This window comes from Doryrhamphus excisus, chromosome 10, assembly GCF_030265055.1.
Source record: "Doryrhamphus excisus isolate RoL2022-K1 chromosome 10, RoL_Dexc_1.0, whole genome shotgun sequence".
Taxonomy (NCBI): Eukaryota; Metazoa; Chordata; class Actinopteri; order Syngnathiformes; family Syngnathidae; genus Doryrhamphus; species Doryrhamphus excisus.
Genome location: NC_080475.1, coordinates 14,828,925 through 14,851,096, shown reverse-complemented (window position 1 = coordinate 14,851,096; position 22,172 = coordinate 14,828,925). Strand labels below are relative to the sequence as shown.

At 43.5% G+C, this 22,172-nt stretch overlaps 1 protein-coding gene across 1 annotated transcript; it reads left to right on the top strand.

Annotated features, from left to right (window-relative positions):
• The first annotated feature begins 1,194 nt into the window (after window positions 1-1,194).
• Window positions 1,195-16,207, top strand: dalrd3 (DALR anticodon binding domain containing 3). Its single transcript, XM_058084782.1, has 13 exons — window positions 1,195-2,362; window positions 3,776-4,083; window positions 4,287-4,600; window positions 11,858-11,916; window positions 12,035-12,136; window positions 12,219-12,283; window positions 12,482-12,540; window positions 12,632-12,714; window positions 13,115-13,241; window positions 13,324-13,382; window positions 14,478-14,594; window positions 14,678-14,746; window positions 14,914-16,207. The coding sequence occupies exons 1-13, from the start codon at window positions 2,135-2,137 to the stop codon at window positions 15,031-15,033; spliced, it is 1,710 nt and encodes a 569-aa protein (XP_057940765.1). The 5' UTR covers window positions 1,195-2,134; the 3' UTR covers window positions 15,034-16,207.
• The last annotated feature ends 5,965 nt before the right edge of the window (window positions 16,208-22,172 follow it).

Genomic DNA, 22,172 nt, shown 5'->3' with positions numbered 1-22,172 from the left:
ATGAAAATTTTAAAATGAAATAAATTACAGTTTTAATAAAGTAAAAAGTGATGAAATATATATATATATAATATACATATGAAAATGAAATATAAAAATTTGCACAAATATTTATGTTATGCCTTTAAAAAAAATACAAGCAAATAGCATAAATAAAACTCAAAACATCTAAAAAAAAAAGTCATTTTTTTTCTAAAAAGTCAAAGTTTTGCTTTTAACAAATTGTTACAGACACAACATTTCTAATAAATCTAAAATGACCTTTTATCATACGTATATATGTATTTTTATGGAAAGTATACTGTGTGTTTACAATGCAGAGTATCAAGAAATGATCATAGTAAATGCCATTAGCCCGAGTCCAGGCAGGAGTTGAAAAAAGGAAACGAAGGAGGAGTTTGGTCTTGTTGGGAGAAGTGAAAGTGAAATCAATGTGGAGGGCGTATAAGAGGACGTTTGAGTGAGAAGCCTCCAGTCCATGAGAGGGACAAGGAGGAGCAAAAGGAGGGAAAAGAAAAACAGGAGGACGCATTTGCAGACCTTGGTGAGACACAACTTTAACACACTTGCACTGACTTCATCATCAACATGTGATATCTGACCTTTCAACTTGTGTCACCTCCTATATTGTGTGACAGGTCGCTGTGCTCATTGAGGTGCACTTAAAGCTCTTCCTCCGGTCATTATGCTTCCTCATCATGGTTCCTTACCTCATGTGATGCTTTTACTTTCCTTTTGTGTCAACAGGTTTTTCAAGGCGTGCCAGTGCCTCAAAAAAAGACCATGTCCATGGTGGGACACTAAAGGTAAGTGCACATATATTCCAGTTACCAAATATGGTATGATACATCCAGAATACTGTACATGCACTTTATTAGGTACACCTGTACCAAATAGGCTCCATCATACCCCCTACAGGGATAATCTGCATGTTGTGATGGTGTATATATTTTTACACATACTCTCACATGTAGTTGTATTTTGGCGGGTGGGTTTGTAACGGAACCCATAATGCAGCTGTGATGTTGACCTCCAGCTGGTTATCGGTTCCGTTTCCATCCCACAATGCACAGCACATCTCTACACACCAGGTCTCTGTCTACACGCCATGACTCCAGGTCTGCTATTTCTAGCTTGATGAATATTTTGATTGTGAGTGGACACTTTTAGTGAAGAGGTTGGTGTTTTTCCTCAATGACACGTTCTCTCTCGGCTTGCATAGACAATAAAAACGAAAACCGAGAATTCCGTGTCAGACAAGAATAACACTAATTCTAAAAAAATAGTTGCAAGATAAGGTTTTGCTGTCTATTGGTGCGGCAATTTGTTACCATAAGCATCTACATTGTCATCATAATATAGTATACTAATTGTATAATTGTAATATAACTGTATTTGTTTTAGACCATGTTATCCTCATTCCAATCTTTTAATAGAAATTGTTCAGTCCATGTTTTGTTTACAAGTCTCATTCTATTGGTATTTCTCCAACTGTATCTACAAGTAATCACACAATCAATGCTACATTTCGATGAAGTAGTATTTTTGTTAATAACTCCAAGGCTGCTGGTGATACTTTTAAAGGTGCTGTTGGCCTTGGTTAGGTACTGAATGGGGGCGGTAACTTTCAAATGTGAACATTCCGCCCTTTCAAGCTAAGCCCCACCTAACACAAAATTGTTTGTTACTAACGTTAGCTATAATTGAGTGTGTAGCTTATAACTACAAAATGACTCTAAATTGTCAGTCAAAAAGAATGAAAATGCTGTCAGGCAAGTTCATTATTATTATTATTATTATTAGCATAATTTAGTGAAGCTCAGAGTTAACTAAAACGATACTAAAGCAGTCATATAGCGGAAGTCATATGACGGAAATCTATCTTCCTATTCGTCCAATACGAAAATCATCCCGTGAGGGAACACGAAGTAATATTTTTAGTTCCGGTGTGAGGGGAAAAACATCCTTCCCAGCCAATATCTACACAGACCAGCGTTCGACTCCTCTTGTTGATGTATAAGCTTGGAACGAACAAGCACTCGAATGCGTCCATGTTCTAGCATGGCGTGGATCTTCCCATTCTAAGCTTCACCTGTTTTTTTCGTGTGTCGGCGTGGTGATAACGGCGGAGAACATGGAGGAGTCGCCCCTTCGGATAACTCCCACCGTCCGGGCGCTGAGCTCCGCACTGCGGGCCACGCGTGGAAATGTCCACGAGTGTGTCCGGAGAGGAGACGGAGGCGACAGGGTGTTCCCTGAGCCGGAGAAGCTGTGGTTTAAGGAGAGCAGCGGAAAGAATCTCCGAAGCAGAGACTTCTTGTCGCCGAGCACTATGCTCAACACTCTCTATGCGGATGGACAGGTTGGTTTTGTAACACATTCACATCCAGAAGCTTGTTAAATGTATTCAATTATAGAATATATTAACTCAAATTTTTACGTTTTGTTTTTACGACCGATCCATTATATACGTTTAACATATTCTGAAGCCCCTGTCAGTGGTTCTATCCAGGGATGTAATAGATATAGCATCCAATTGGTATGCTAATGCTAACGCTTTAGTTTATTTCCAAAATACTTTCCAAAAAATGCATTGAAGTACATCATATGTTTACAAATGCACAATTCAACCGGTCCAAAAAGGAATATTATAGTATCCTTCCCCTGTCATGTCTAGCAATCGCTGATATTCTGTTCACTTCCTGTGTTTAAATGTCATAATTTTCTAATAGGGAGAGGACAGAATAGTAAAAGAACCGACCAGACCGCGATAAATGAATTTCCACGAAGTATGATCCAAGTATAAAGTAACACCCATATAGTTACCTTTACAATCATATTACTGCAATATAGTTGATATAATCAGAGAAAATAAGCCATGAAAGACATAAAAAAAATGTGTGTGTTGAAAAAAAAAATCATGCTTTGGATGTGTGGAGGACAGTGGTTCATAATTTTAGCTTGGCATTGGTTACGGAGGCTCAACAATAGCCCGTGATATTATTAAATGATTGTTATTATTATTATTATTGAGCCTGTTGTGAGATAATCCAAATGTGCAATAAAAGCCTGTTGTTCTGGTGATCAAGTCTGGTGCTTCTATGTTTTACTGAATAGTAAAGTAACATAACTGACACCTAGTGACCGATGTAAAGTACTACATGTCACAGTAATGATAACAATTGATTCTGTTGGAAAAATATTGTTTATCAGTATTTTTTCCATTTTAAATAAGCCAGTCTTGTACACCTATTTCAGCCTGGAAAAATCTAATGGGAAAAATGGGAAAAATGCACAAGCCCAAATGATTAGGGACGTGTTATTATTGGAGCCGATGTGTCTCCATCATGATCGACCAGACAGTCAGCTTGAGGCGATAATTATGAAGCCAGTCGTGACAATTTGGGTCAGGCAGTCACGCACAGATGCAACTGTTTGAGTGTGTGTGTGGGGGGGGGGGGGGGGGTACATTTCTGCAATTGTCTCCAACTGAAGCAATGTAAAGTGAATTCATCTGTTCCAGAGTCAAACCGTTGGTATTATAAAACATGTACCAATAGTACAGGCAAAGTTTATGGACAAACATTGACTTTGTTGTCCATAAGACAGGGTTAGGGTAATTGTCCATTTGGAAGACCCGTTTGCAGCCAGGTTTCAACTTCCTGGCGATGGCTTGAGATGATGAGTCAGTATTTCAGTGTCTATTTTGCCAAATGTAATTTCTACTGTTTATGGATACAAATATAATATCTAATAACTCCTTGTGTCTTCTCAGATCCCTCCAGCAGTGATGTCCAGGGTTCTATCTGTCCGTGGTCGTGGTGTCCTCCCAGTGGCGGGTGGAGAAGTGATGGATGAAGGTCTGAGGGTGAGAGTCGACCGGGCCGCCGCCTTCAAGGCAGTCCTTGTGGGCGGAGCCACTGAGTACCTAACACCCAGTGCCCAGAGGCAGGGTTGTGTGGTGCTCAACTGTCCTGCCCTGCACCCTAAACCCAACCCCCCTACTCCTGAAAGCCTCACTCTGGGCCAGCTCAGGACCATTCTGTTGGCTGACCACATGGGGGCGCTGTTGAGAGGGCAAGGGTGAGTCAGTCATTGCTGGTCTGTATTTAATATTCTCTTGTTTAATTCCTCGCATCAGCACTTTCATTCAGTTTTACTTTTATTAATTCATATATATTACATTATATTGAATTTTATATTTTTGGTTTTATTAGCTGATTCGCTGACATACAGCATTTCAAATATTTTTCATAAAATTAAAACCAATGTTCTGACTGTCTCAGATTTTCAGTTTCCCTTTGCCCCCTCATTCCGGAAGACAACGACATGGTCAACTTCCTACGCACTCTGGGCATTGACTGGCCAACATCCCCGGCCAACTGGACCAATGAGGAAGCTGAGGAGAAGATCCAGGAAGCGCTGGAAAAGTCTATGTATAGAGAGAGGGAAACAGAGAGAGGCAGGAGGACCAGTGGTGGGGGAGGAAGGAAGAAGACAGAGGAGGGCGAGAATGAAGCAGCAGTCAGAATTAACTTGAAGCGAGTTTTCCAGGACGAGGGTCTGCAAGGATACGATCCCAGCCTTGGAACATGCACAGGTGAGCCCGCTCGTTGTGTGACTTTGGTGATTACAGTCAACTTTGTCATTGTACAAGTACAAGTACAAGTAAAGCGGATCTATTATACTTTTTCCACTTTCCACTACTAAGTCAGGGGTTTTCAAACGGTAGCTCATCTTTTATTCATTTATTATCAACTCCTATACTGACAAAATTAGAAAGTAGGGTTCGACAGTAGTCCAGAAGCTTGGGAGCATGGCCAAATGTGACCAATCACAGCAGTGAGTGGGCATGCCCAGTGGCGGGCAGTGGGTGCGATAAATTAAAACAGACCATTTTGGAAAGCCAAGGAAATACAGCTGGAATAGGTGCAGATTCTGGAAGATATATAAAGCTTTCTGTGTGGGTTATTGTGTGTAGCTGCTGTATAGGAGTTCACAGCTCAATACAAAGGGCCGAAAATTAGCATAATAGTTCCCCTTTAAATGTAGGGAACATTAGTTCGAGTGAGAGTTTTGACAATTACTGGTACCCATGGCTGCATGGCAGTCGTGTGGTTAGCACGCAGACCTCACAGAGAGGAGACGCGGGTTCAATTCCACCCTCGGCCATCACTGTGTGGAGTTTGCAGGTTCTCCCCGTGCATGCGTGGGTTTTCTCCGGGTACTCCGGTTTCCTCCCACATTCCAAAAACATGCTAGGTTAATTGGCGACTCCAAATTGTCCATAGGTATGAATGTGAGTGTGAATGGTTGTTTGTCTATATGTGCCCTGTGATTGGCTGGCCACCAGTGCAGGGTGTACCCCGCCTCTCGCCCGAAGACAGCTGGGATAGGCTCCAGCACCCCCTGCGACCCTTGTGAGGATAAGCGGGAGAAAATGAATGAATGAATGGTACCCATGGGTGTAGAACCAAGTTCTGGGACCCTGCTACTAAAGCCTTTTGAAGGACACCACCAAGTACTCCATCCACTCACCAAGCCAACGTTAAAAAAGTAGTTCTGTTAAGGTGGATTTTTATGACTGACATATTAAAGTAAAAGTAGTAAAGAAATTAAAACTGCAAGCAGTGATGAGCGGGCTCGAGCACCCCGACGCGGTCGGGGGTACGCGCGGGTCGGGGGTACACGCGGGTCGGGGGCGCGCGCGTGTTCGGACGGGCGCGCGGACACACCGTACGAAAAACCGCAACGATGGGATAAGCGGTAAGGGAGTTACGGCACTTGCAATTTTCCGCCCGGAGGGGGCGACGCCGGCGGCGAGGCTGGTGCGCGGTCACGTCCGGTCCGGCGCCCCGAACCGCCATAAAAAAATTTGCGACGATCGGACCGTGCGGTAGGTACTTGCGGCGGATATACGTTTCCGCCTGTCGGTGGCGCTATACAGTCTATGCGCCCACACGGTAACGGACCGGAGGGTACCCCGAACCACCAGAAAAAATTAGGTGCCGATCCGACCCTGCGGAAGGAAGTTACGGCTGATATACATTTCCACCAGTTGGTGGCGCTATAGCGTATGTACACACACTGTCATAGACTAAAGGGTACCCCGAACCACCAGAAAAAAATTCGGGCAGATCCGACCATGTGGGAGGAAGTTACGGCAGATATACATTTCCACCGGTTGGTGGCGCTATAGAGTCTATGGACACGCAGATTCAAAGAGTGGAGGGTGACCCGACCGACCAAAAAAAATTTAGAGACGATCCGACCATGTGGAAGGAAGTTACGGCTATATACATTTCCACCAGTTGGTGGCGCTATAGAGTCTATGTATACACACAGTCATCGACCAGAGGGTACCCCGAACCACCAGAAAAAATTTGGGACCGATCCGACCATGTGGAAGGAAGTTACAGCTGATATACATATCCACCAGTTGGAGGCGCTATAGCGTATGTACACACACTGTCATAGACCAGAGGGTACCCCGAACCACCAGAAAAAAATTCGGGCAGATCCGACCATCTGGGAGAACGTTACGGCAGATATAAATTTCCACCAGTTGGTGGTGCTATACAGTCTATGTACACACACAGTCATAGACCAGAGGGTACCCCAAACCACCAGAAAAAATTTGGGGCCGATGCGACCATGTGGAAGGAAGTTACAGCTGATATACATTTCCACCAGTTGGTGGCGCTATAGTGTATGTACACACACAGTCATAGACCAAAGGGTACCCCAAACCACCAGAAAAAAATTTGGGCAGATCGGACCAAGTGGGAGGAAGTGACGGCAGATATACATTTTCACCAGTTGGTGGCGCTATAGAGTCTATGTACACACAGTATAACAGACCAGAGATTGACCCAACACACCAAAAAAATTTCAAGACAATCTGACCATGAATCAGGAAGTTATGGCAGATATACATTTCCACCAGTTGGTGGCACTATAGAGTCCATATACACACACAGTCACAGACTGGAGGGTGACCGAACCCACCCAAAAAATTAGGAGACGATCCGACCATGCGTGAGGAAGTTACAGCAGATATACATTTCCACCAGTTGGTGGCGCTGTGTTTTGAACATGGGTTCTGGAGCGTTAGGTGCGTCCTGTCATGATAGACTTCTCCACCGAAAATCATAGTGATACGTGCAACGGGTGGCGAGGGATAATGATTTGAAACTTCTAGGTGGCGCTAGTGTGTCAATTTAGATTGGTGTCACATGGGAGCACCACCAGGGCGCTCAGGCCTGGATTCTGACCTTACGTGTAAGATTTCAGCAGCCTGTGACCTTCTGCGGGCGAAATATGAGCCTTCGATGGTCAATGGCGAAGGCTGACCATTCGCCGTGGCCACGCCCACCACATGTGCTTTACACACATCACAGTCCATCAACTGACATCATCAGTCTGTCAGTCAAACTGTGTATTGACTTTGATGTACATTGCTTCAAGGCAAGGCCAGACACCAGGCAGGGCCAGATAAGGTAAAAGTTAAGGTTAAAGTAAAAGTTTGGTGGCGTGCCACGCCCACATCATAAGTAGCAGCCCAAAATCCTTCGCAATTTAACGTGGGCCATCCGTCTAGTGTCCGTTGATGCTACAACGGACTCATTCGGTCAAACCCCCTAGGAGGAGTTCGTCGAGATACGACCCCTACATCCTCCCCCAAATGGCCGCCGCCACCTAAAATGGCCGACTTCCTGTTGGTTTTTGAACATGGGTTCTTGAGACTTTTTTGTGCGTCCTGTCACGAGTGATGTCTCCTCCGAAAATCATGCCCATACGTGCAACGGGAGGCGAGGGATAATTATTTTAAAACTTGTAGGTGGCGCTAGTGAGTCAATTTGGCTTGGTTTCAAATGGGGGCCCCACCAGGGCCCTCAGGCCTGGAATCTGCCCCCCCTTATGAGTTTTCAAGCACATGCGACCTTCTGCGGGCGAATGATGACCCTTTCTTTGTAAACGGCGAGGCCTGAGCATTCGCCGCCAGGCCACGCCCACCACGTGCGCTTTTCCTGCATCATGGTCCATCAACAGGCTTCACCAGGCTGTCAGGCAGTGACCTTGTGACCTCGGTGTTCATCTGATGAATCTCCTGCCAGAAAAGGCCTCATGTAGATGACACGCCTTTAGCCTGTCGCCAATAGGTGGCGCTGCGACGAAATCAGGAAGTGACCTACGGGGACCTTCGGGGCGGGGCCATGATCACATGTACCAAGTATGATGAAGATCTGACCATGTGGAGGCAAGTTATTCACGTCTACAGTTACGCTCAGCGTGCAAGGCCCGGGCAGATGAAAAAGGGCAAAATTTGGGGGCGTGCCACGCCCACATCGTATGGAATATCCCAAAATCCTTCGCAATTTAACGTCGGCCAGCCGTCTAGTGTCCGTTGATGCAACAACGGACTCATTCGGTCAAACCCCCTAGGAGGAGTTCGTCGAGATACGACCCCAACTTCTGGCCCGAAAAAGGCCGGCGCCATCCAAAATGGCCGACTTCCTGTTCGTTTTACAATATGGGTTCTTGAGACTTTTTGGTCCGTCCTGTCACAATAGACGTCTCCACAAAGTTTCGTGACGATAGGTGAAACTGGTGTCGGGGGCCAATTTTTTCAAAAATAAAAGGTGGCGCTAGAGAGTCAATTTTGGAACATTGTTTTCGGGACCCCCACCAGATCGAAATTTTCGGCAGACCTGACGCGCTTGCAAAATTTGGTGAGTTTTCGGGCATGTTCAGGCCCTCAAAATGGCCGTCGAATCGGCAGAATAATAATAATAATAATAATTAAAACTGCAAGCAGTGATGAGCGGGCTCGAGCACCCCGACGCGGTCGGGGGTACGCGCGGGTCGGGGGCGCGCGCGTGACCGGACGGGCGTGCGGACGCGCCGTACGAAAAACCGCGGCGATCGGATAAGCGGTAAGGGAGTTACACACACTGTCATAGACCAGAGGGTACCCCGAACCACCAGAAAAAAATTTGGGCAGATCCGACCATGTGGGAGGAAGTTACGGCAGATATACATTTCCACCAGTTGGTGGCGCTATAGAGTCTATGGACACGCAGATTCAAAGAGTGGTGGGTGACCGGACCGACCAAAAAAATTTTAGATACGATCCGACCATGTGGAAGGAAGCTATGGCTATATACATTTCCGCCAGTTGGTGGCGCTATAGAGTGTATGTACACACACAGTAATAGACCAGAGGGTACCCCAAACCACCAGAAAAAATTTGGGACCGATCCGACCATGTGGAAGGAAGTTACGGCAGATATACATTTTCACCAGTTGGGTGCGCTATAGAGTCTACGTACACACACAGTCACAGAGTGGAGGGTGACCCAACCCAGCAAAAAAAAATTGGTACCGATCCGACCATGTGGAAGGAAGATACGGCTGATATACATTTCCACCAGTTGGTGGCGCTATAGAGTCTATGTACACACAGTATAACAGACCAGAGATTGACCCAACCCAGCCAAAAAAATGTGGAGACGATCCGACCATGCATAAGGAAGTTACGGCAGATATACATTTTCGCCAGTTGGTGGCGCTATACAGTCTATGTACACACACAGTCAAAGACCAGAGGGTACCCCAAACCACCAGAAAAAATTTGGGGCCGATCCGACCATGTGGAAGGAAGTTACAGCTGATGTACATTTCCACCAGTTGGTGGCGCTATAGAGTCTATGTACACACTGTATAACAGACCAGAGATTGACCCAACACACCAAAAAAAATTTCAAGACAATCTGACCATGAATCAGGAAGTTACGGCAGATATACATTTCCACCAGTTGTTGGCGCTATAGAGTCTATATACACACACAGTCACAGACTGGAGGATGACCGAACCCACCCAAAAAAAATTGGAGACGATCCGACCATGTATAAGGAAGTTACGGCAGATATACATTTCCACCAGTTGGTGGCGCTGTGTTTTGAACATGGGTTCTGGAGCGTTAGGTGCGTCTTGTCATGATAGACGTCTCCACCGAAAATCATAGTGATACGTGCAACGGGTGGCGAGGGATAATGAATTGAAACTTCTAGGTGGCGCTAGTGTGTCAATTTAGATTGGTGTCACATGGGAGCACCACCAGGGCGCTCAGGCCTGGATTCTGACCTTACGTTTAAGATTTCAGCAGCCTGTGACCTTCTGCGGGCGAAATATGAGCGTTCGATGGTCAATGGCGAAGGCTGACCATTCGCCGTGGCCACGCCCACCACATGTGCCTTACACACATCACAGTCCATCGACTGACATCATTAGTCTGTCAGTCAAACTGTGTATTGACTTTGATGTACATTGCTTCAAGGCAAGGCCAGACACCAGGCAGGGCCAGATATGGTAAAAGTTAAGGTTAAAGTAAAAGTTTGGTGGCGTGCCACGCCCACATCCTAAGTAGCAGCCCAAAATCCTTCGCAATTTAACATGGGCCATCCGTCTAGTGTTCGTTGATGCTACAACGGACTCATTCGGTCAAACCCCCTAGGAGGAGTTCGTCGAGATAAGACCCCTACATCCTCCCCCAAATGGCCGCCGCCACCTAAAATGGCGGACTTCCTGTTGGTTTTTGAACATGGGTTCTTGAGACTTTTTTGTGCGTCCTGTCACGAGTGATGTCTCCTCCGAAAATCATGCCCATACGTGCAACAGGAGGCGAGGGATAATGATTTTAAAACTTGTAGGTGGCGCTAGTGAGTCAATTTGGCTTGGTTTCAAATGGGGGCCCCACCAGGGCCCTCGGGCCTGGAATCTGCCCCCCCTTATGAGTTTTCAAGCACATGCGACCTTCTGCGGGCGAATGATGACCCTTTCTTTGTAAACGGCGAGGCCTGAGCATTCGCCGCCAGGCCACGCCCACCACGTGCACTTTTCCTGCATCATGGTCCATCAACAGGCTTCACCAGGCTGTCAGGAAGTGTCCTTGTGACCTCGGTGTTCATCTGATGAATCTCCTGCCAGAAAAAGCCTCATGTAGATCACACGCCTTTAGCCTGTCGCCAATAGGTGGCGCTGCGACAAAATCAGGAAGTGACCTAGGGGGACCTTCGGGGCGGGAACATGATCACATGTACCAAGTATGATGAAGATCTGGCCACGTGGAGCCAAGTTATTCACGTCTACAGTTACGCTCAGCGTGCAAGGCCCGGACAGATGAAAAAGGGAAAAATTTGGGGGCGTGCCACGCCCACATCGTATGGAATATCCCAAAATCCTTCGCAATTTAACGTCGGCCATCCGTCAAGTGTCCGTTGATGCAACAACGGACTCAATCGGTCAAACCCCCTAGGAGGAGTTCGTCGAGATACGACCCCAACTTCTGGCCCGAAAAAGGCCGGCGCCATCCAAAATGGCCGACTTCCTGTTCGTTTTCCAATATGGGTTCTTGAGACTTTTTGGTCCGTCCTGTCACGATAGACGTCTCCACCAAGTTTCGTGACGATCGGTGAAACTGGTGGCGGGGGCCAATTTTTTTTAAATTTCAAGGTGGCGCTAGAGAGCCAATTTTGGAACATTATATTTGAAACCCATAAAATATCAAATTTTTCGCCAGACCTGATGCGCTCGCCAAATTTGGTGAGTTTTCGGGCATGTTCAGGCCCTCAAAATGGCGCTCAAAGGCGGAGAAGAATAATAATAATAATAAAAAGAAACGGAACGATTACAATAGGGCTTTCGCACTGGTCAGTGCTCGAGCCCTAATAATAATAATAATAATAATAATAATAAACATTACGATTACAATAGGGCTTTCGCACTGGTCAGTGCTCGAGCCCTAATGAGTCTTCCATACTTGCATGTCAAATATTATTGCTGTGTGTGTTTCAGTGCACAGAGACAGTGTTTCCCACCTCGCACAACTGGACCTGGCCACAGCCGACTGTACAGTAAGTAACAGTTATTAGCCAAGGTCACATGATCACACAGACACATTGCTTTAAAAAAATGTCCTACAACAGTGACATGAGTGATTGCTAGGCATTTCATAACTAACATTGTCTGCAGGTTGCCGCGGGAACCGCCTTGCACGTGACTTCCTGTCAGGACGAATTCCGCCAGCAGCAGATTGCGATGCTGTGGAGAGCCAGTGGAGCAACACACACACAGGTAACCACACACACACACACACACACACACACAGATGCTACTGGCTTTGTTACTATTTTTACCTGCTCTTGGGTGTTTGCAGAGACATCTGGTGTGTGGGCCTGTGAAGACTCCTGCTTCTCAGCTCTCTGCTGCACAATACCTGCAGTAAGTGCTTCTCCTTCTCCTCCTCAGTGTACCTCCTCAGTGTACTCTCTTTTGTCCCTGCACAAATCTCAAGAAAAAAACATTTTCTCTGCACAATAACATGCAAATACATGTAATTTTAAGGAACTCAAGCTAGCATCATTACTACTATTCTGCATTAACTCAATGAGCTGTGTTTTTTTCATGTTGTCCTGACAGGCTGAGAAGAGGTCAAATGAAGGAGGCCTCAGAGATGAAGTATGGAGATCAAGTAGAAGGTCTGTGTGTGTGTGTGTGTGTGTGTGACTACCATTCCTCATTAACCTCAGCCGCAGTGAATTAATTACATTTTTCCTTCACCCCTTGTAGGCCAGACATGGGATGACATCATCAGGGTCATGACCTCTGCTACAATCAGATTTGAGCTTCTCTCCACTGTCCACACCAGTCCTGTGAGTCTGAAACGCAACATACAGCATCTGGGTATAAAGATAACGTACATATTTCATAGACTATTATTTCAGATACATTTCTTTGAATTTTTGATGGACATTTTTTTGTTCAGATAGCATAAAATACTAAAGACATTTTTAATATCTAATTTTTACCTTATATTTACAGTAAGGCTGCAGCTATTGAATATTTTGGGAATTAAATATTCAACAGAATTTTTTCTTGAGTTGAGTATTTGGAAAAAATGTTTTTGCTTGGGTAAGCCTCTTAAAATTATACAAATGTTTTGACAATAATGTATTGTAATATATCAATATAATATATCTACCTTACAGTGAGAATGGTTACAAATTTTGCACGTTATGATGTAACCCGTGGTTGGATGGGTGGTGTGTTCAGGTGACTTTGGATGTCCAAAGGGAAGGGGGCGTGTCCACCAAAGGGCCGCGAGGAGGCGTGTTTGTGATGTACAACTGTGCCAGACTGCACACGCTTTTCGACAGCTACGATAGAGGAGTGGAGAAAGGTGAGAATGGTCCTGAGTTATAACGCCATTCAGCACCTTTTAGATCAGAGGTGAGAGGTAATTTCACTGCATATCTTTCTAGGTCTGTACCCAGATATCCCTGATGGTTCAGAACTGGACTTCTCTGCTCTGAAAGAAGAGGTAGAATTGTATTTATTGTATTTATATAATTGTATTTTAAGTTACAAATAGACGGTGTAGACATTGAAAGGGTGAAGGAAAATACATTTCTGGGGATCACAATAGAATAAAATATGAGCTGGAAACCTCATATTACAAATATACAACATAAGGTGGCCAGAAATATTCCAATATTGAACAAAGCAAAATTTGTTCTCAATCAGAAATAACTCCACACTCTTTATTGCTCTCTGGTTCTACCATACCTTACTTATTGTGTGGAAATATGGGCTAATAACTATAAAAGCAATCTTCACTCACTAAATGTACTGCAAAAAAGGTCAGTAAGGATAATTCATAATGCCGCCTACAGAGAACATACTAACTCCTTATTTCTAAAATCACAAATACTTCAACTTGCTGATATAGTTCATCTTCAAACAGCTAAAATAATGCATAAGGCTAAAAATAACCAATTCCCTAAAAATGTCATCCAATACTTCTCTACAACAGAGGAGAAATATGATCTCAGGGAAGAACTACATTTGAAACACTTATATGCTAGGACTACATTAAAAAGCCATAGCATTTCAGTATGTGGAATCAAACTATGGAATGGATTGAGGAAGGAAGTCAAACAATGCACAACGATGAGCCAATTCAAGAAACAATACAAGCAGTTGATGTTTGCTAAATACAAGGATGAAGAGTCTTGAACCAGTCATGATGTGCTATATATATCACTATATTGACACTTACTATGGTACCCATTATGTCATTGGATGGTCATATCACTTCGTACTTTGGTATGTGAAAAAGAAAAAAACAAAAAAAAACTTAAACTTTATTCGGAAAGCAGGAAGTGAACAAATGTAACAGTTACTGATTGTAAAAGTACCAGATGGAGGGGTAGGATTTAATAAGCTTTGCTTCTTCCTACTCCTTTTGGACATGTGGAACTGTGAACTGATTATGTGATGCATTCAATTGTAATCTGATGCATGTTCAAATGAAATTAAACCATTACCATTACCAAGTTCAAGTTGACACTTGTTGTTTTTAGTGCTGTGTATTTAACTCTTGTGTATATTGTGTGTGTTTTTTGTTGTTGTGCAGGGCGAATGGCTCCTCCTCTTCAATTACCTCATTCCCTTCTCTGAGGTGCTGGACCAATCAGGGCAGGTGTTGGACTGTGAAGGAGGCGGGGCTAGACTCAATCTTAAAACAGAGCAGGTGAGATGGGAACCAGATTTTGACATTTTGTGAGTTTTTGTTGTTTTTAAGTCACGCTGATTAATATGTGGTTTGTCTGTCAGATCTGCAAGTTCCTGGTGTCTCTCAGTAGAGACTTCAGCTCCTACTACAACAGAGTCCACGTGCTGGGGGTGAGGCCATGCTTGAAGTCTTTTACACCATGTTTCCCATGAGAATGATTGCAAATTGAGACAAAATAATCTGTTCCAAAGTCAAACTGCTATCATCATGAAACGCTTGTTAACATGCGTATTCCTTCTTGTCTCTCATTTCTTGGTCTTTCCTCCTCCCCACGCAGGAGCCGCTGCCTCACCTCTTCAACCAGATGTTCTGCCGCCTGTACCTCCTGAGAGCCCTGCGAGAGCTCTACCACAGCGCCCTGGAAACACTCAACCTTCCCCCCATTCGACAACTATAGCCTCCTCGCCGTTATACACTCTCTAACTCGGTCACCGCCAATCGTGGTACCGACCTCCCTGCCTCTAGAATTCCATTTCAAAACGATACAGTATTATTAATGTCAATGAAAAGATGCTCTTCCCTGTCTACTATTTACTCAAACGCACCATAGCTGCAACCTTAAAGAATGATGCCAAATTTATGCACCGGTATTTCCCTTGGAATCTTTTTTCTAATATTTCACCCTTTGTGGTTATACTGTATATCTATTTCTCTTTTAAGGTGATTTATCTACCCTGTATTTATGAATGCCACAGACTGGATTATTTATTGAGGCATGTACAGAATAGATATTCAACAGATATAGTTATGTCTTAAAAGAAGATAATGCACAACATGGCATGAAAATGTTATATATGATTGGGTGAGCTAGTGACTTCTTAATGATCCGTCAGTATTTTGTCGCCATTTCAACTCCCGATAAAATGTGCCATAGCTTTTCTGCATTGCAAACCTACACTGCAATTTCCACATTTCCCTGACTGCATGAACTTAAATGTTGCTTGTTTATGTTTTTAAACTGTTTACGTAACAGTTGAGAGCTGATTTATTCACTCTGTTAACTCCTATGATCCTATGATTAAAACAGGAGAAATGAAGATGGACTAAAAGTGATGCATAGTGTCTGCATGCTTCAAATTGGGCCTCCAACTCACCACACCCTGCCAAGTGTTGGGCCCCAAATGCCACATCAATCTAAAGCTTTTCAAAGCGCCACCCCGGTGAGACTTTTGATATCACTTTCACAAAGACAGGAAATCCCACACACGGCGGACATGCTTGTTCTGGATGCTGCAGCAGGGACAGAGTTGATCGGCATGTTTTATTGGCCGATATCGATCTGTGGGCGATGGATCGTGGAGCATCCACTGTATCATGTTGTGTCATGTTATGTTGTTGTTTGATCCTTTGGAATCTATCCCGCTTACTTGTGACTTTTAGGCTGAATCCCAATTCTTCCCCTTGGCCCTTGTCTTAATGCTCACCCCTCGGTTCACGATAATCAAGTGGCGTCCCAATTCTCCTTAAGGGGTGAGTGCTAAAGGCTATACATCCCTTGAAAACTGGTGTGGGCTGGGACCACACCTGAAAAGAAGAGAAGACGGAAGTGCGGAGACCGAAATAAACATAAAAATGTAAGTAATTATGCATCATTTTTGAGTTTCACAGTAATGTCATTCATTGAATCTACATTACTAAACTAACAGAGAGAGTGGCTAGTTGGTGGCTTTCACCGCCGTGTGCTCTGGCGCCATAGAAAAAGGATGGAAGGTCGGAAGGTCTTTGGGGGTTTAGGCATGATGACACGTGTAGTGCACAAGGTTCACCGTTGGAGGGCGACATGTTCAAAAAGCTCACTGATCACAAACACATTTATCAGGGTGAAAAGGTTTAGTTATATGATGTCACTAAATTACTCAAACAGGTTCCAACCATTTATTACATGCATTGTGCTATTATATTAACCTAAATACATAGCTTGTATTTATTTATTTGTATTTTTTTAATAATAATATTAAAATATTACCACTAATAATAATAATACTGTTCATAATATATTTTTTATTAATATTCAGGGAAGTGGGGGGTGGTTGGGGGGGCGTGAAAGTGGTTCTAAAAAAACCCCAAAGATATTAGAGTGGCGCATGTAGAGTCATGGCTGATCTGTTGTGTTGAAGATAGATGAATGAATGAGGACAGGGAAGCCCCAGAGAATATTAGCGGGGTGGGGGGGGGCTTTATGATAAAATAGAGAGGAAAAGGAAGGAACGCTGGAGTGTCTGGATGTGATTGACACTGTGAGAAATGTGTTCATTTAGCAATAGTTGGGATTATTTGTCACATCAAGAGCTGTTTCTAATATTTCGGCCTTCTTTTGTGGCTCAGTAAGATCATAAAGTCAAATGTTCATGTTGAAAGACGCGTATTTGACCCAAGATAGCTCGAGGTGGGCAGAGAAAATAAGTTTTGATAGTGCTTTAAATCATCAAATATGAATATACTGCAACTATTACATGTTATTATCCGTGTACGTGTTAATGCATGGTCACGGCATGTACTGTATATCAAACCACGTTGTTTTTTTTTAGAGTCCAAATATCTGTATTCCCAATGACCTCATTGTTAGCTAGCTGAAATTAACTTGTTTTCTTGTGTTATAATGCACAAAGGCTTATTATATTCCAAAAAAGTGCATTTCCCGTTTAAGTTTAACTAAATTTGAGTCCGCTTACTTCATGTAACTTCTAGTGAATATGTTAAGACTCCTTTTGGATTATGTGTTAAAAGTAAGACATGCACATAGAAGAAGAAAATCATTTTAAAGTTCTCATGAAGTACATTGTAGTGGGTGGCTCAATGTCGTTTTGGTCCTGAAGCAGCCATTTTGGGCCAGAAGAATGACTGACAGGAAAGGGGGTGTGGTCATGGTAAAGGGGCCACACTGAAGATAAGAATGGGGGAGGGAGAGGATGATCAGCTGAAGCCGAGCCTGTTTTCTGGCTGGATGGAATAAATTGAGAATTGAATTGAATTCAATTATTTTAATTAGGATTCCATGCATTTCCTAATTGCTGTGGACTGCTGTGGTGCGTTCAGGACAGCAGCTTGTGTTTGACACCGTGCTTGCTCTGCCCTTGGGAGGCATTCACTTGCAATTATTAGTACTTGTACAGAACAAAATCATTTCAATTTGCAACCACGGTCATTTGAAATGAAGCAATTTAAATCCTAAAAATATGACAATATTCCATATACCGCCCCAAAGGAAAGATGCATTGTGGGTAATTGCTGTACTGTAAAAATAAGATGTAGCTATTTTCCCCTCTGTTCCTGTCATGGAGAGAATCTTTGACTAACCTCTTTTCTCACCAGGGTCATGGCTATGCTGGAGCCTATCCCAGCTGACTTCGGGCGAGAGGCGGTGTACACCCTGGACTGGTCGCCAGCCAATCGGTGAGCACAATTATTCCCACTCACATTCATACCTATTTATAGCTTTATCAGACCCCATATTTGGTAAATATATATGTATATATTTACAGTATGACGCTGGGTCATGTGGTGTACACTTATTAAGAAATTGGCTGGTGAAACACAGTATTACGCACACAGGATGTTATGTTGGTGTTGTTGGCCAAGGTCAGGGGTCAACTACTCAGCAGAAGATCATTTGGAAGGAAATGGGCCCCACACACCATTAGGTCAGATTTAGTTAGCGAATGCTCTAATTGGTTATGAAGATGAGAAATTTCGGCTATCTAATGTTCTAATGAAGAGAGATCTGGGAGTCTGTGTGGGATTTCATACTGCCCTAACCCTTCCTCGGAATAATCTGGAGCAGATGTTTGGTGCAGACACACACACACACACACACACACACACTGGCTTCATCAGCTAAATGTTAGAACGGCCACTCTTGACTGCATCATCACAGATTCAGTGTCATCTAAAAGCAAAGAACCCTCTAACTTGCTGACCCGTGCCATCCCGATTGTCACATTTCTCTCTGATTTATTGACATTTCTTTAGATCAGAGGTGGGCAAACTACGGCCCGGGGGCCACATGCGGCCCACCCAGCATTTGAATCCGGCCCGCCATTTGCTTTTATTTTAAGTATTTCAACTTTCAACATACAAACTGGCAACATGAAGTCGGATGTCTTATTTAGTTAAAAAACAACAACAAAACTGTAAAATTAAATTACATAGTTTAATGTGGTCTGATGTTTAAAGTCATTCATTCATTCATTTTCTACCGCTTATCCTCACGAGGGTCGCTGGGGGTGCTGGAGCCTATCCCAGCTGTCTTTGGGCGAGAGGCGGGGTACACCCTGGACTGGTGGCCAGCCAATCACAGGGCACATATAGACAAACAACCATTCACACTCACATTCATACCTATGGACAATTTGGAGTCACCAATTAACCAAGCATGTTTTTGGAATGTGGGAGGAACCGAACATAAACATTCCAAAAAATGTAAATATTATTTATGTCTTAATTGTTTATGCCTAAAATGTTTTATTTTCTGTTATGTTGACTATAAATGTGTGTAAAAGTGATTATGGGGTGTTATTTCATGTTGAGAGGTCTCTAATAGTGTTCATTCATTCATTCATTCATTTTCTACCGCTTATCCTCACAAGGTTTAGATGATTTAGATTATCTTTCAGTAAGATTCTAATGGTGCAAAAGACTGCAGTCAGTATCTTACCTTTTATTAGGATATGAAGGGCATGCACTGTGATGTCGATACTTACCTCAGTCAAGTACTGTTTACATCTAGAGTACAACAATGTATGCACAACGCACGATTCCGCTGTTTGCAAGGGACCTACACAACGTTGAATTCCGGAGAAGAAGCTCTAATTGCACAAAAGAAAATGTGACCGTCAAGCATAGAAAAATATGTATTAATATTCATTCATACCTTCAATGTGTTTGTTATTGAACTGATATACAACTTACTAGCTTGAAGCATTTATGATATACACTGATTGAAGGATCCATTCAGTCTTCTCATTGGTAATGTGAATTACTGCCACGTACAAGACTGGAGTGTGTGTGTGTGTGTGTGTGTGTGCATGCGTGTGTGTGTGGTGCCTTTGTGGGGTCATTGGAGGGGATAGTTTCATTTAATCTGATGAAGTTGCCTTGATTCAACAGCTGTCACCCAGACTTGTTTTTTTTTTTCCTGTCCCAATCTCCTTAATGTGTCTCTACCACCACATTACTTTTGTAGGAATATACAACAACTTCAACAACAGACTTCTCACCAATAAAATCAGGAATCATGCATGAGTGGGTTTTCTACGGGTACTCCGGTAAATTGGACTCTAATTTGTTCATAAGTATGAATGGTTGTTTGTCTATATGTGCCCTGTGATTGGCCGGCGACCAGTCCAGGGTGTACCCCGCCTCTCGTCTGAAGACAGCTGGGATAGGCTCCAGCATACCCGCGACCCTAGTGAGGATAAGCAGCATAGAAAATGAATGAATGCATGGCGGTCTAACGAAAACCAAAATCTAAACACCATGTGGTGTCCTGTCATCATGATTGTTATCACCGACATACTGTATATTTCTGTGAGTGCAGGGTTTTATTTGCCAGGATTTGTACGACACACAATGCATCAATGACACACATAAACGGGGTCAACTGTGAATGCCGTAGAGCAGTATAAGTTTGGGAAGCCTTTGCTTTTATGTTTCAGCTCATTTGAATGTTTATTCACATTAAAAGCGTAAGCGAGGCATCGTTTCTTTCATCAAACACTAAAATTGTTCCTCACATGTGGAGGTAGTTACAGAGACAAATAGCACATCTTTTGTGTTAAAAGGTGTTGGATTTTATATAATTTAGGCCTCTTCTTACCTTCTCTTATGCGTCTGAGCTGTAATTACCCTCTTTGAAAGGCTTTTTATGATAACATGATCATTTTTTGGACTCTACCCAACGTTGCTGCTGACTGCACTTATGATAAGTGCTGTAATGGTGGCAGAATGTAAATGTGGAAATGTAAATGTAGTAGAAGAGCCTGGCTGTCATCCATCAGGAATACAAGACGGTAGCGTTGAGCGCTAATGTACGTCTGGAGGTATGTCTCCGTTTTGGTGATTATGTTGAAAGGACAAGTATGCCGCAGAGAGGTGGCTGGCATTAACTTCAATTATCCTGTCAAGAAATACACTGATTGAATTGTAGTTTAACTAGCCGCTCAAAGTGCTGTAATAGGCTTTAGTTTGAATTAAGGAAATTATTAAAATATAATTCAACAAGTGAATTCATCCATTAATTTTGTACCGCTTATCCTCATGAGGGTCGCAGGGGGTGCTGGAGCCTATCCCAGCTGTTTTCGGGCGAGAGGCGGGCTACACCCTGGACTATGTCTTAATTGTTTATGCCTTAAATGTATTATTTTCTGTTATGTTTACTATAAATGTGTGTAAAAGTGATTATAGGGGTGTTATTTAATGTCGAGAGGTCTCTAATAATGTTCATTCATTTTCTACCGCTTATCCTCACAAGGGTGGTGGGGTGTCTTCGGGCGAGAGGCGGGGTACACCCCGGACTGGTGGCCAGCCAATCACAGGGCACATATAGACAAAAAAACATTCACACTCAGATTCATACCTATGGATAATTTGGAGTCGCGAATTAACCTAGCATGTTTTTGGAATGTGGGAGGAAACTGGAGTACCCGGAGAAAACCCACGCATGCACGGGGAGAACATGCAAACTCCACACAGAGATGGCCAAGGGTGGAATTGAACCCTGGTCTCCTAGCTGTGAGGTCTGCTTGCTAACCACTCGACCGCCATGCAACCTCACTGCATGTTCCCCATGGCAAAAATTTCTACTCCCATTCGGTGTGGAAGTGGTACCTTTTTAGCCTCTTAAATTTAATTTTGTGTTTGTGTGTCGTGAGCCAATGCGCCACTTTTGGTACAAGTTTCAGGGAAAATGTAAAACAGGCCAAGAATAACAAGTTGAGATATTTTTATCTCCCTTGCTGCATAATTTCAGCTCCAGTAATGTCACCACTCTCCCGCTCTTTGTTTGTCTTTATCCTTCATGTTATTGTATTCACTCTAGTTTCTCGCCTACCCTGCTGTGTTTATTCTTACCACAGAGTTTATCTGACAACATCATCCCACTTTCACACTTAGGCGCCCCCCCCCCCCCCCCCCCCCCCTCGTCCTATTGCCTCGTTCTTTATATTCAGTGATGTAGGTCAGTGACTGAGTAAAAGACGACACGTGTCAGGCCTGTAAAGAGCTCTGTTCTCCTCTTCGGCTCAGCTCCCGTCCTTTTCTGAGTGTTTTTACTTTGGAGCTTGTTGGTGTGTCCGTCGTTAGTCGTCTATGCCGTTGATGCCATTGATGCCATCTCTTATCTTTATAACTGGGGAGTCTCCATTTTTTTAATGGTCTTTTATAGCTAAAAGCTTCTTAGATGCTAAGCTTCTGCTGTTGTAGGGTCACGTATTGGACATCATAGAGACAGAGATCATAACATTTTTGCCATCATATGACCTTTAACTTTCTAGACAGTTTCTTTTATTATTTTAATTATAGTAAATTGATGTTTTTTTT

Excerpts from the sequence above, each read along its gene's own strand:
- dalrd3 (XM_058084782.1), top strand. The coding sequence starts at position 2,135 with ATGGAGGAGTCGCCCCTTCGGATAACTCCCACCGTCCGGGCGCTGAGC. Across the intron at positions 12,715-13,114 it reads CCACTGTCCACACCAGTCCT|GTGACTTTGGATGTCCAAAG; the intron begins GTGAGTCTGAAA and ends TGGTGTGTTCAG. Across the intron at positions 14,747-14,913 it reads ACAGAGTCCACGTGCTGGGG|GAGCCGCTGCCTCACCTCTT; the intron begins GTGAGGCCATGC and ends CTCCCCACGCAG.